Source organism: Oncorhynchus tshawytscha, linkage group LG12 (genome assembly GCF_018296145.1).
Source record: "Oncorhynchus tshawytscha isolate Ot180627B linkage group LG12, Otsh_v2.0, whole genome shotgun sequence".
Taxonomy (NCBI): Eukaryota; Metazoa; Chordata; class Actinopteri; order Salmoniformes; family Salmonidae; genus Oncorhynchus; species Oncorhynchus tshawytscha.
The window spans coordinates 75,514,685-75,528,403 of NC_056440.1; the positions used below are offsets into that span (position 1 = coordinate 75,514,685).

Consider the following 13,719-nt stretch of genomic DNA (forward strand, 5'->3'; position numbering starts at 1 on the left):
TAATTTCCACCTGTTGTCTATTCCATTTGCACAACATCATGTGAAATATATTGTCAATCAGTGATGCTTCCTAAGTGGACAGTTTGATTTCACAGAAGTGTGACTGACTTGGAGTTACATTGTGTTTAAGTGTTCCCTTTATTTTTTTGAACAGTGTACTTTAAGTATATTTTAGCTAGAAAAGGTAACTCAAAGTTCACACTTGAGTATTTCATTAAATGTGGGGAGGTCAAAACATTTCAATGACTTTGCCTGGCTATGATCCTTTACCCAATAAGACAAGAGTGAATCAGGACATTGACTCCCTGGGCAAGACCATGAACGAGCAGTTTCTGACCTCTGGTCCTCTAGTTACACCAACAGTATATATTTTTGTTGTGGTCCTGGACAAGCACACCTGATTCTAATCATCAAGCCCTTAGTTGAATCAGGTGTTTTTGTACGGGCTACATTAAGTGTGTGTTGTTGGAGGACTGGAGTGGAGATCCTGCTTGTGCTGATGTATTACAATCATCTCAATGTACGAATGTAATTAGGCCTACATACCGTCAACTCATCACCATAAACAGCCAACAGACACCCAAAAAAGGAAAGGAAACAATGACTTTTTTTCCCAAGTCCGAGGCATCATCTGATGGGGTGGGTCTATAGTTGTCATCTGAAGAGGTTTTTGTATGTCTGTAGTTGCTGGGTCGAAAGAGAGGGAGTCATCCTCTGTAAAGACTGGAGGAAGTATCGGTGTTTGATACTAGAAGCTTCCATACTTTCATCCTGGAGGGTCAACAGAGCTGCCTGCAGACAACATTACAGTTAAACCCCGGCAGCTCTCATTCTATGGTAGAAACAAACACGTTGCTGAATCTCTCCTATCGTTAAAACATGCAAGTGTCTAAAAGTGACTGGTGAAGGCAGTGTCTATACTTTAGGGACAGGTGTGTTGGTGTACTCTACCTCATTGTGAAGGTTTAAAGGGACAGGTGTGTTGGTGTACTCTACCTCATTGTGAAGGTTTAAAGGGACAGGTGTGTTGGTGTACTCTACCTCATTGTGAAGGTTTAAAGGGACAGGTGTGTTGGTGTACTCTACCTCATTGTGAAGGTTTAAAGGGACAGGTGTGTTGGTGTACTCTACCTCATTGTGAAGGATTAAAGGGACAGGTGTGTTGGTGTACTCTGTACCTCATTGTGAAGGATTAAAGGGACAGGTGTGTTGGTGTACTCTGTACCTCATTGTGAAGGATTAAAGGGACAGGTGTGTTGGTGTACTCTGTACCTCATTGTGAAGGATTAAAGGGACAGGTGTGTTGGTATACTCTGTACCTCATTGTGAAGGTTTAAAGGGACAGGTGCAGTATGTTGTATTTACAGGGGAGGTGTGTTTTGGTACTCTGTACCTCATTGTGAAGGTTTAAAGGGACAGGTAAAGGTGTGTGTACTCCTCCAGACACCTCATCATCCAGAGGCATCTTCTCTGTAAACCTGCAGGATGGACACACTCGCCTGGATTGTGAAGGAGAAAAGGGACAGGTGAGATGATGTATTTACAGGTGAGGTGTGTTTAGATGCCTGTAGGTCAGGTGGTAATAGGTTCTCCAGGTCTGCTCCAGAGTAAAGGTCAGTGTGTCTAGCCAGCTCCTCCAGACACACATCATCATCCAGAGGCATCTTCTCTGTACACACCTGCAGGATGGACACACGCGCCTGGAGGGGGGAGGAGAAAGAGGGGGTGAGATGATCAGTTCAGGTGAAGGTGGTAATAGATACCTGTAGGTCAGGTGAAGGTGGTAATAGTTACCTGTAGGTCAGGTGAAGGTGGTAATAGTTACCTGTAGGTCAGGTGAAGGTGGTAATAGTTACCTGTAGGTCAGGTGGTAATAGTTACCTGTAGGTCAGGTGGTAATAGTTACCTGTAGGTCAGGTGGTAATAGTTACCTGTAGGTCAGGTGGTGGTAATAGTTACCTGTAGGTCAGGTGGTAATAGATGCCTGTAGGTCAGGTGGTGGTAGATGCCTGTAGGTCAGGTGGTAATAGATACCTGTAGGTGAGGTGGTAATAGTTACCTGTAGGTCAGGTGGTAATAGTTACCTGTAGGTCAGGTGGTAATAGTTACCTGTAGGTCAGGTGGTAATAGTTACCTGTAGGTCAGGTGGTAATAGTTACCTGTAGGTCAGGTGGTAATAGTTACCTGTAGGTCAGGTGGTAATAGATGCCTGTAGGTCAGGTGGTAATAGATGCCTGTAGGTGAGGTGGTAGATACCTGTAGGTGAGGTGGTAATAGATGCCTGTAGGTCAGGTGGTAATAGATGCCTGTAGGTCAGGTGGTAATAGTTACCTGTAGGTCAGGTGGTAATAGTTACCTGTGGTCAGGTGGTAATAGTTACCTGTAGGTCAGGTGGTAATAGATACCTGTAGGTCAGGTGGTAATAGTTACCTGTAGGTCAGGTGGTAATAGTTACCTGTAGGTCAGGTGGTAATAGATACCTGTAGGTCAGGTGGTAATAGATACCTGTAGGTCAGGTGGTAATAGATGCCTGTAGGTCAGGTGGTAATCCCTACCTGTAGGTCAGGTGGTCCCTTACCTGTAGGTCAGGTGGTAATAGATACCTGTAGGTCAGGTGGTAATAGATACCTGAGGTCAGGTGGTCTGGATACCTGTAGGTCAGGTGGTAATAGCTACCTGGGTCAGGTGGTAATCAGATACCTGTAGGTCAGGTGGAATAGATACCTGTAGGTCAGGTGGTAATAGTTACCTGTAGGTCAGGTGGTAATAGTTGCCTGTAGGTCAGGTGGTAATAGATGCCTGTAGGTCAGGTGGTAATAGATGCCTGTAGGTCATTGGTAAAGATAACTGTAGGTGAGGTGGTTAGAAACCTGTCAGGTGGTAATAGATGCCTGTAGGTCAGGTGGTAATAGTTACCTGTAGGTCAGGTGGTAATAGTTACCTGTAGGTCAGGTGGTAATAGATACCTGTAGGTCAGGTGGTAATAGTTACCTGTAGGTCAGGTGGTAATAGTTACCTGAGGTCAGGTGGTAATAGATGCCTGTAGGTCAGGTGGTAATAGATGCCTGTAGGTCAGGTGGTAATAGATGCCTGTAGGTCAGGTGGTAATAGTTACCTGTAGGTCAGGTGGTAATAGTTACCTGTAGGTCAGGTGGTAATAGATACCTGTAGGTCAGGTGGTAAAGATACCTGTAGGTCAGGTGGTAATTTACCTGTAGGTCAGGTGGTACTAGATACCTGTAGGTCAGGTGGTAATAGATACCTGTTGTCAGGTGGTAATGTTACCTGTAGGTCAGGTGGTAATAGTTACCTGTAGGTCAGGTGGTAATAGTTACCTGTAGGTCAGGTGGTAATAGTTACCTGTAGGTCAGGTGGTAATAGTTACCTGTAGGTCAGGTGGTAATAGTTACCTGTAGGTCAGGTGGTAATAGTTACCTGTAGGTCAGGTGGTAATAGATGCCTGTAGGTCAGGTGGTAATAGATGCCTGTAGGTCAGGTGGTAATAGTTACCTGTAGGTCAGGTGGTAATAGTTACCTGTAGGTCAGGTGGTAATAGCACCTGTAGGTCAGGTGGTAATAGTTACCTGTAGGTCAGGTGAAGGTGGTAATAGTTACCTGTAGGTCAGGTGAAGGTGGTAATAGATACCTGTAGGTCAGGTGAAGGTGGTAATAGATTTACCTGTAGGTCAGGTGGTAATAGTTACCTGTAGGTCAGGTGAAGGTGGTAATAGATACCTGTAGGTCAGGTGGTAATAGTTACCTGTAGGTCAGGTGGTAATAGTTACCTGTAGGTCAGGTGGTAATAGTTACCTGTAGGTCAGGTGAAGGTGGTAATAGTTACCTGTAGGTCAGGTGAAGGTGGTAATAGATACCTGTAGGTCAGGTGAAGGTGGTAATAGATACCTGTAGGTCAGGTGAAGGTGGTAATAGATACCTGTAGGTCAGGTGAAGGTGGTAATAGATACCTGTAGGTCAGGTGAAGGTGGTAATAGATACCTGTAGGTCAGGTGAAGGTGGTAATAGATACCTGTAGGTCAGGTGAAGGTGGTAATAGATACCTGTAGGTCAGGTGAAGGTGGTAATAGATACCTGTAGGTCAGGTGAAGGTGGTAATAGATACCTGTAGGTCAGGTGAAGGTGGTAAAGATACCTGTAGGTCAGGTGAAGGTGGTAATAGATACCTGCTAGGTCAGGTGAAGGTGGTAATAGATACCTGTAGGTCAGGTGAAGGTGGTAATAGAACCTGTAGGTCAGGTGAAGGTGGTAATAGATACCTGTAGGTCAGGTGAAGGTGGTAATAGATACCTGTAGGTCAGGTGAAGGTGGTAATAGATACCTGTAGGTCAGGTGAAGGTGGTAATAGATACCTGTAGGTCAGGTGAAGGTGGTAATAGATACCTGTAGGTCAGGTGAAGGTGGTAATAGATACCTGTAGGTCAGGTGGGGGTACATAGATGATCTGGTCCAGTCTTCCAGGCCTTAGGAGGGCACTGTCCAGAGAGTCTGGTCTGTTAGTGGCCGCTACAATCATCACTTCCTTGTTACACACCTCCTGGTACTCCAACTGACAGGGAGGGCAGACAGGACATCATGTTAACAACGACAGAAGCGATTGTCAGGATGTTTGAAGCGATCAGTTTGAGCAATGTGAAGCTCAGAATCGCTACTCTTTAAGTGATTTGTAATTCAGTGATTCTGAGCAGAATCTACATATAAAGTGTGCTGTTGGTGTGTATGTTTTTTGTGTGATTATATGGTGTATGTTTTGATTGGTGCTCTAGTAGTAGGATGTAATGTCTGACATGTTCCTGTTGCTGGTGGTGCTCCACTCCCTCAGCCTGTAGGGTCTTCCCTGCTCCTCTCCTCTCCAGGGTCCTAAAGCCTACCCCGTCCAGCTCATTCAGCAGCACAGACAGGAGGCGGGTCTGGGCACTCTGAGGGACATGTCCTTCTGACCGGGAGCCAATCAGAGAGTCCACCTCATCCAGGAACAGGATGGAGGGAGCGCAGGCCCGCGCCTGACGAAAGAGCTACATACAGGAACACACCACAAGGTTATTCACGTACACACAATAACATCTACCAAAGTGATTCTATTGATTAAAGCATGACAGCAACATTCCTCCAAATAACAAAGTTGAACTGCTTCAGAAAATGTCTAACACTGCCTGCTAGTACAAGAACAATAGGAACATTCAGTTAAGACGGAGGGGCTCTCTAAACCCCTACCTGAGCCAGGGCCTTCTCCGAATCGCCTACATATGGAGAGTAGAGGTCAGCCCCGCTGACTGACAGGAAGGAGCAATGGGAGGAGGTAGCTGCAGCCCTGACCAGGGTGGTCTTAGCACAGCCTGGGGGACCGTAGAGCAACACCCCCCTGGGACGGGACAGACCCAGACGCACAAACGCCTCCGGGTAACGCATTGGCCACTCTATACTCTACAAGGAGGGAGCAGCAACAGAGGACAGGAAGTCAGGTCTCAAATGATACCCTATTCACCTTACTCTCTAGTGCACTACTTTGGAGCAGAGCTGTGCGTCTGTTGTATCTGTTATTGCCTGCTGCTCTTCAGTGTTGGTCGAATGAATGAATGAATAAAGGAATGCTGCTGTTTTCCCAGTATAGTTCCACCAGTACCTGTTGTAGTTTGACTTTGACTTCCTCCAGGCCTCCTATCTGTTCCCAGGAGACGGCTGGGAGGTCTGTCCGTCCCAGACTGCCTCTCAGACAGGATGGACGGACAGTCTTCAGGGCAGACAGGAAGTGTTCCATGGTGATAGTCTGCTCCCCTGAACCCTGACAACATACACAACACACAGTAGGAGTCAATAATGTTAAGACTATCTCAATGTCAATAACCTGGATAGAAGTTAGAACAGGTGTGTGTGGTGTGGTGTGTGTGGATGATCCGGCTCAAAGGACCAATACGAGCTGACTTTACCGGTGTGTTGTGTCGTATAGCCAGCATGGCAGCCTCACGGCAGAGAGCACTGAGGTCAGCACCCACATATCCTGTAGTCCTCTGGGCCAGCTCTGCCCAGTCCACACTGACACACACTGGCATGGCCTGGCAACAGCACTGACAGGATGGACAACCGCTGCTGTGCTGTGGGGGCACCGATAACCACCTGGACAACAGAGAGAGAGAGAGAGGAAACATAACAGACAGGATGGACAACTACTGCTGTGCTGTGGGGGCACCGATAACCACCTGGACAACAGAGAGAGAGAGAGAGAGGAAACATAACAGACAGGATGGACAACTACTGCTGTGCTGTGGGGGCACCGATAACCACCTGGACAACAGAGAGAGAGAGAAACATAACAGACAGGATGGACAACTACTGCTGTGCTGTGGGGGCACCGATAACCACCTGGACAACAGAGAGAGAGAGAAACATAACAGACAGGATGGACAACTACTGCTGTGCTGTGGGGGCACCGAGAGAGAGAGGAAACATAACAGACAGGATGGACAACTACTGCTGTGCTGTGGGGCACATAACCACCTGGACAACAGAGAGAGAGAGAGGAAACATAACAGGACAACTACTGCTGTGCTGTGGGGGCACCGATAACCACCTGGACAACAGAGAGAGAGAGAGAGGAAACATAACCACCTGGACAACAGAGAGAGAGAGAGGAAACATAACAGACAGGATGGACAACTACTGCTGTGCTGTGGGGGCACCGATAACCACCTGGACAACAGAGAGAGAGAGAGAGGAAACATAACAGACAGGATGGACAACTACTGCTGTGCTGTGGGGGCACCGATAACCACCTGGACAACAGAGAGAGAGAGAGAGAGAGAGGAAACATAACAGACAGGATGGACAACTACTGCTGTGCTGTGGGGGCACCGATAACCACCTGGACAACAGAGAGAGAGAGAGAGGAAACATAACAGACAGGATGGACAACTACTGCTGTGCTGTGGGGGCACCGATAACCACCTGGACAACAGAGAGAGAGAGAGAAACATAACAGACAGGATGGACAACTACTGCTGTGCTGTGGGGGCACCGATAACCACCTGGACAACAGAGAGAGAGAGAGAGAAAACATAACAGACAGGATGGACAACTACTGCTGTGCTGTGGGGGCACCGATAACCACCTGGACAACAGAGAGAGAGAGAGAGGAAACATAACAGACAGGATGGACAACTACTGCTGTGCTGTGGGGGCACCGATAACCACCTGGACAACAGAGAGAGAGAGAGAGAGAGGAAACATAACAGACAGGATGGACAACTACTGCTGTACCAATGACTACCTGGAGGCAACAGGCACAGGATAGAATGTTACTGTACAGACCAACACACTCATTACTGTGCCTCCTGTGGAACTTTCTGCTTTGAATTAAGTTTGAATAACAACATTAAGTCACCTCTCTGTCGAACCTCCCAGGCCTCCGTAGTGCCGGGTCCAAGCTGTCCGGCTGATTAGTGGCTCCTACGATGAGGAAGCGATCTGATTGGTCCATGCCGTCCATGAGCGTGAGCAGTTGAGCGACCAGCCGGTTCTCGGGTGCGGAGGATCCAGTCCGTCTGGGACAGAGAGAGTCCAGCTCATCCAGGAACAACACACAAGGCCCTTCCTCTGCCGCTGCCCGCGCCCGACCAAACACCGCCCGCAACCTCTCCTCACTCTCCCCTGGCCGAGACCCTACTACCTGGGGTGTGGAGGAGGCAAGCGAAAGTCCAATTACATTCAGCCAGTATGTGTGTGTATTGTGTAACATCGAGCCCACAAGCTAAACAACATATGTAAGAAGGCTGGGTAAATCTAGCTTCAAGTAAGCAAGTATTCAAGTGTGTGTTGTGTAATACTGTGTGTGTGTATGCATATCTATGTGACTGTGTGTGTATGTGCATGCATATCTATGTGACTGTGTGTGTATGTGCATGCATATCTATGTGACTGTGTGTGTATGTGCATGCATATCTATGTGACTGTGTGTGTATGTGCATGCATATCTATGTGACTGTGTGTGTATGTGCATGCATATCTATGTGACTGTGTGTGTATGTGCATGCATATCTATGTGACTGTGTGTGTATGTGCATGCATATCTATGTGACTGTGTGTGTATGTGCATGCATATCTATGTGACTGTGTGTGCGTTCATGTTTATATGTGTGTATATATGTCCTCTTACCTCTGGTCCTCTGACTGTGATCAGGCTGGCCCCCACCTCCCCCACCAGGCAGCGGACCAGCAGGGTCTTTCCGACCCCCGGCGGCCCAGCAAGGAGCACTCCTCTGGGGCAGGAGAGACCCAGGGAGCCCAGGGTAGCAGGGTACTGCAGAGGCAGGTGCAACATCTCTCTCAGAGACGCTGACACCTGGAATCGCAGACAATAAAGACATGATTATAGACACTGAAGAGTCTTTCTCTCCACCTCAATAGTCTACAGTGACTTCCTCCACTCGTCTCCTCTCCTCCAACTGCACTGACTAACTGAAGACTTCAGGAGAAGAGAAAAAAAGATTCAAGAGGCATCCTAGAGTCCATATTGCTTTCACCTACTGAGTCACATGTGACAATTGAAAATTACTATTGAGAAGGAGGACAGGAGAAGACGTCCCTGTAGATTATTGAGAAGGAGGACAGGAGAAGACGTCCCTGTAGATTATTGAGGAGGACAGGAGGACAGGAGAAGACGTCCCTGTAGATTATTGAGAAGGAGGACAGGAGAAGACGTCCCTGTAGATTATTGAGGAGGACAGGAGGACAGGAGAAGACGTCCCTGTAGATTATTGAGGAGGACAGGAGAAGACGTCCCTGTAGATTATTGAGGAGGACAGGAGAAGAGAAGACTGTAGATTATTGAGGAGGACAGGAGAAGACGTCCCTGTAGATTATTGAGGGAGGACAGGAGAAGACGTCCCTGTAGATTATTGAGGAGGACAGGAGAAGACGTCCCTGTAGATTATTGAGGAGGACAGGAGAAGACGTCCCTGTAGATTATTGAGGAGGACAGGAGAAGACGTCCCTGTAGATTATTGAGGAGGACAGGAGAAGACGTCCCTGTAGATTATTGAGGAGGACAGGAGAAGACGTCCCTGTAGATTATTGAGGAGGACAGGAGAAGACGTCCCTGTAGATTATTGAGGAGGACAGGAGAAGACGTCCCTGTAGATTATTGAGGAGTAGGACAGGAGAAGACGTCCCTGTAGATTATTGAGGAGGAGGACAGGAGAAGACGTCCCTGTAGATTATTGAGGAGTAGGACAGGAGAAGACGTCACTGTAGATTATTGAGGAGTAGGACAGGAGAAGACGTCACTGTAGATTATTGAGGAGGAGGACAGGAGAAGACGTCACTGTAGATTATTGAGGAGGAGGACAGGAGAAGACGTCCCTGTAGATTATTGAGGAGGAGGACAGGAGAAGACGTCACTGTACATTATTGAGGAGGAGGACAGGAGAAGACGTCACTGTAGATTATTGAGAAGGAGGACAGGAGAAGACGTCACTGTAGATTATTGAGAAGGAGGACAGGAGAAGACGTCACTGTAGATTATTGAGAAGCAGCCTCTTCCTGGGTCCTCACCTCTTCCAGTCCTCCCAGTAGGACCTGGGGCTGCTCCTGGAGCTGTCCTCTGTAGTACCGGAGGGTCCTCGTCCCCGTTATTTCCACCCCTGTCTTAGATGTAACCAAACCAGTCACGGTGGACTCTGGGTTCAGGCTCTCGATGACGATCAGTTTAATGTCCGTGTCATAGTCACCCACATCTATCACGTGCTTCTGGTGGACATATGTCCCTTTCAGCATGTCCTTCACTAGTTCATGGATGAAACTGGGAGGGGTGGTTTTCCGGAACTCCACACTCTGAACCACCACTGTTATTCGGATGCCTTTCAGCTTGGGGCAGAAGACTGGGGTGAGACTAGGACTTAGGCATGGGCTGGGGGGAAGTGGGCTAGAGCTGGGGCTAGGGTTAGGGCTGGGGGTTAGGGGTAGGCTGAGGTGTGTGGGTATAGCTTTGTTTAAGATAAGATTTGAAGAACAACATTTCATGTCTATCTGTATGAATCCGTCAGCCAGGTCAGGCCTGGGCCAGGCAGTACAGAGACAGGACCCTCCAGACAGAGCCACCAGAACAGGAGAGCCCAGCCCCAACCCCAGGGAGGCCATCAGCCCTGGGCCCAGTCTGACCCTCTGGGTTCCCCGGTCTGCTGGGTCCATTGGCAGCACTCTCAGAGACACCTCCTCCATCGCAGTCACAGCTGGAGAGAAGACACAGGCTTGTCTGTGGGAGGAAGAGATTGAGAGGCAGGGATATGGGGTTTATTCATCAAGAAGTCTCTCACTGAAATACAGACACTAAATGACAGACACACAGACTCACATTTACTTTTCTTGTTTATGAGATACAGATAGGTTATTTTCATCATTTGTTGTAGTTTAAGTTTTAATATAATCTTTCAATAATTAATAACGTGACAATATTTTTTTAAATACACATTGCATAATAGAAGGCAGCCATTTCAAAGTTAAATACTGACATTTGTTGGACAGAGATAATCACCTGAACTTTTCATACATTTAGAAATATTAGATGACAGACCACTACTGATAAAAAAGTTGCTTGTAATTTTGCTTGTATACAGTTGTTAATGGCCTTTATATTTAATGATACTCATTGAGGGCTGTTTTTTTATATCTCTTTTCAAAGTCTTTTTTGTGGTCCCCTTTTCCTGAGGGGAAGAGACAGGCTATTTCTCACCACTTTTTGATGGATGGGTACCTTCATTGGTGCTGGAAGTGTCTGGGGGCAGAGGAGGGTAGCCACTAGGGAGGTGGGAGGTGGCCGGAGTACTGGCAAGGTTTGGTGGATCGTCATCATGAGCCTCTATTTGAGTGGACCAGTCTGCTGCAGGACCTGTGTCATCAGGGAGGGAAGTGTCTTGTGATGGCTCTTCCCTGAAGACTCGAAGCTGTCATCATTCTCCTCCTCATTGTGGCTGTTGCTCTCGGGTTTGTGATGTTTCTCCTCTTGACCTCTCGGTTCCCTTGTCCTCCTCTTCCCCACCTCTCTGCTGTTCATCTTGTTTGGGGACGTGCTGTGGGATCTGTGGCTCGTCTACTGGCTGTGTTGGTTGTTGCATTTCAGTTTCTGCTCCCCTTCCACCGTTCTTTGCTCTGTTGCTGTAGGCTTGTGGACAGTTGAAGTAGGTGAGCCCATCACCATTGCAGGGTGTGCACTTGCTTTCACTCGTGCAGTCTCTGGACTTGTGGCCGAACTCACTCCATCTCCAGCACGTAACAGTCTTGCAATCCTTCACCTGGTGGTCCATGGCATCACAGATATAGCAGCGGGTGGTCTGTCCTGGGTAGAATATTCTGCTGCTGTGTGGCCCCAGCAGGATGTTGTTAGGGATCACGACAGCTTCACCATCAGTTCCTCTTTTGGTCCGGACCTTGTACCCCCTTAGGCCATACCCATATCCCATTGTTGTCTACTGGTTTCGTGGCAGGCTGAAGGAGAGTGCAATAGCGTTGCAGATACAACTCTGTCATGGTCAGAAACTCTTCCTCTACTTCAAAGGTATAGCCTTCTCGTCCACGTTAAATGGGGACTCCGCTTCCCAATCACTCCATTTCTGCTCACGTGCATTTTCGTTGCGCCGATTTGGGAGGGTTATGTAGAAATAGTCGTCTGCAGCAGTGATCGAACTATAGGTTTTCAGCCACATACTCTAGTACTAGGCACCTCAACATCCTCAACGAAGCGCAGCCTGACCCAGAGTTGCTAAGGTCGGACCGCAGAGCTCCCAAAATTGGGAGCCATGATGGAACATTTGCTCCGTTATAAGTTGTGAAATCACCTTTACCATCACCAAAACAGTTTAGCAACCCTATCCCAGCCTGATTTCTACTTATGCTGTCTGGTCACGGTTGCTAGTTAGCAACGGCTAGCTGGCTGACTTCTCTAGCTAACAACACCATAAAGGCCACACATATAAAGACACAGTAGCTAGTTAGCTATAGCCACTTACCAATATGAGTATTAAACGATCTTCAACCACGTTTGTTTCACTCTTATTTCACTAGACAAATAGTTTGACAACTAACGTTAGCTAGAAGCTATCATGCAGCATTTCTATGTTTACAGCAACCATGTGTGTCGAACATGAGATGGCCAACAATAAGCATTCCCTCGAACAATTTGTGGGGGTTAGCTGGTAAGGGATTATAATTAAGATATTATTTTACATTGTAGTTTGTTAAAATATTTGCTCGAGAGTTGTTGATAAATAACTTTGAAGTGATGAAACATCTTGGAAGCAGATGCGCGTAAGTTTCTGCCTCTTTAAAATCCCGGTTTTATCACAGTCGCCCAGCTACATAAAGCTATCATTCAAAACATGTCTCACTGGCGTTATCTTGTGTACAACGATATACAAACAACTTCTGTGCAACATTACATTGTTGATGGCGATATAGCTTGTGAAAAAAAAACATGTAGTGACTTTAATTACAGAAAGTCATTTGAGCATTCTCCATTAATGTCACCAAATCTCGATGAATGTCAGCCTGTAGTGGTATTAATGTGGTTATGAGAGATTCGCATAGTTAAAAAAATATATAATGTTTTATTAATAACAAATCAATACATAAAGCACATGAGGGAACACAAGCATACATAGATTACAAACAATGGACAATCGAGCTAGGGGCGGGGCTGGGGGCGGGGCTAGGGGGTACAATATCACATTACAATTACACAAGGACCTTAAGGGACATGCATATACTTACAATTCTAACAGCTTTTTGTTAGTAGAGCATTTAACCGTCTTAAAATACAGTTCAATTTATTTTTGTAGGGTACGAAAATGTGGTTTTCTGTTGGTAAATTTACATTTGTGTATATGAAATTTGGCCAAAAGAATAATGAAATTAATTACATAAAAATGATTCCGCTTATTTCTATTGTATGTAAAGAATCCAAACAGTACATCTCTCCACAATAGTGTAAACTCTTCATAAATGTGTTCAATTATAAACCTACTGATGTCTTGCCACAGTTTTCTTACATGCATACAATGCCAAAAAAGATGCAAAACTGTTTCTGGGTGGTCATTACAAAAGGAGCCATTTGAGTTGATGTTTTCCTTAAACTTCTTCATATAGTGGTTGGCAAGATAATATTTATGAATAATTTTAAAGGAAACTTCCTTCATTTTTTTAACAAGTAGGTATGTGTGTGGCAACATCCAAACTTTTTTCCAACAGATATTATCAATAAATCCATTCCAATAAGGCATGACATAAGGTATAGATACAACATCCTGCTGAAACAACGATCGTATCGCTCTGTTGTTGAATGGACCAAAAGAGAAACAAATCTTTCCTACTGATGAGTCCACAGGGTCAATAGAAGGTAGGGTCTGAGGGTCAGGTCTTGACATGTTCCTGAATAACATAGCAACACCTGAGGGAATGGCATCTAAAACAATTGCAAAATCTTTAGGTGTTACAGGGACCTTGTAAAGTGACAAGAATTCTTTATAACTGAGTAAAAGACCCTCTGCATTTACCAGTTGGCTCACCAATAGGATATTATTTCGGGAACCAATATTCTAAAAACAGAGAGGTATTTTTATACAATATATCCCGATTTTTCCATGTATAATATCTGTGTGGAGAAAAATTGTGTTTATAAATTAAGGACCATGACAAGAAAACCTGCCGATGAAAAGCAGA

The 13,719-nt window shown here is 46.2% G+C and overlaps 1 protein-coding gene across 1 annotated transcript; it reads right to left on the bottom strand.

Moving 5' to 3' along the window:
* Nucleotides 1-119: 119 nt before the first annotated feature.
* On the bottom strand, nt 120-12,336 carry spata5l1 (spermatogenesis associated 5-like 1). The gene is given in 12 exon segments (XM_042331087.1): nt 120-802; nt 1,585-1,700; nt 4,430-4,564; nt 4,803-5,030; nt 5,230-5,439; nt 5,639-5,797; nt 5,943-6,080; nt 7,156-7,203; nt 7,394-7,678; nt 8,165-8,350; nt 9,562-10,261; nt 12,012-12,336. Coding segments are annotated over 11 exon segments (2,319 nt in total). The 5' UTR covers nt 10,228-10,261; nt 12,012-12,336; the 3' UTR covers nt 120-654.
* Between the last annotated feature and the right edge of the window lie 1,383 nt (nt 12,337-13,719).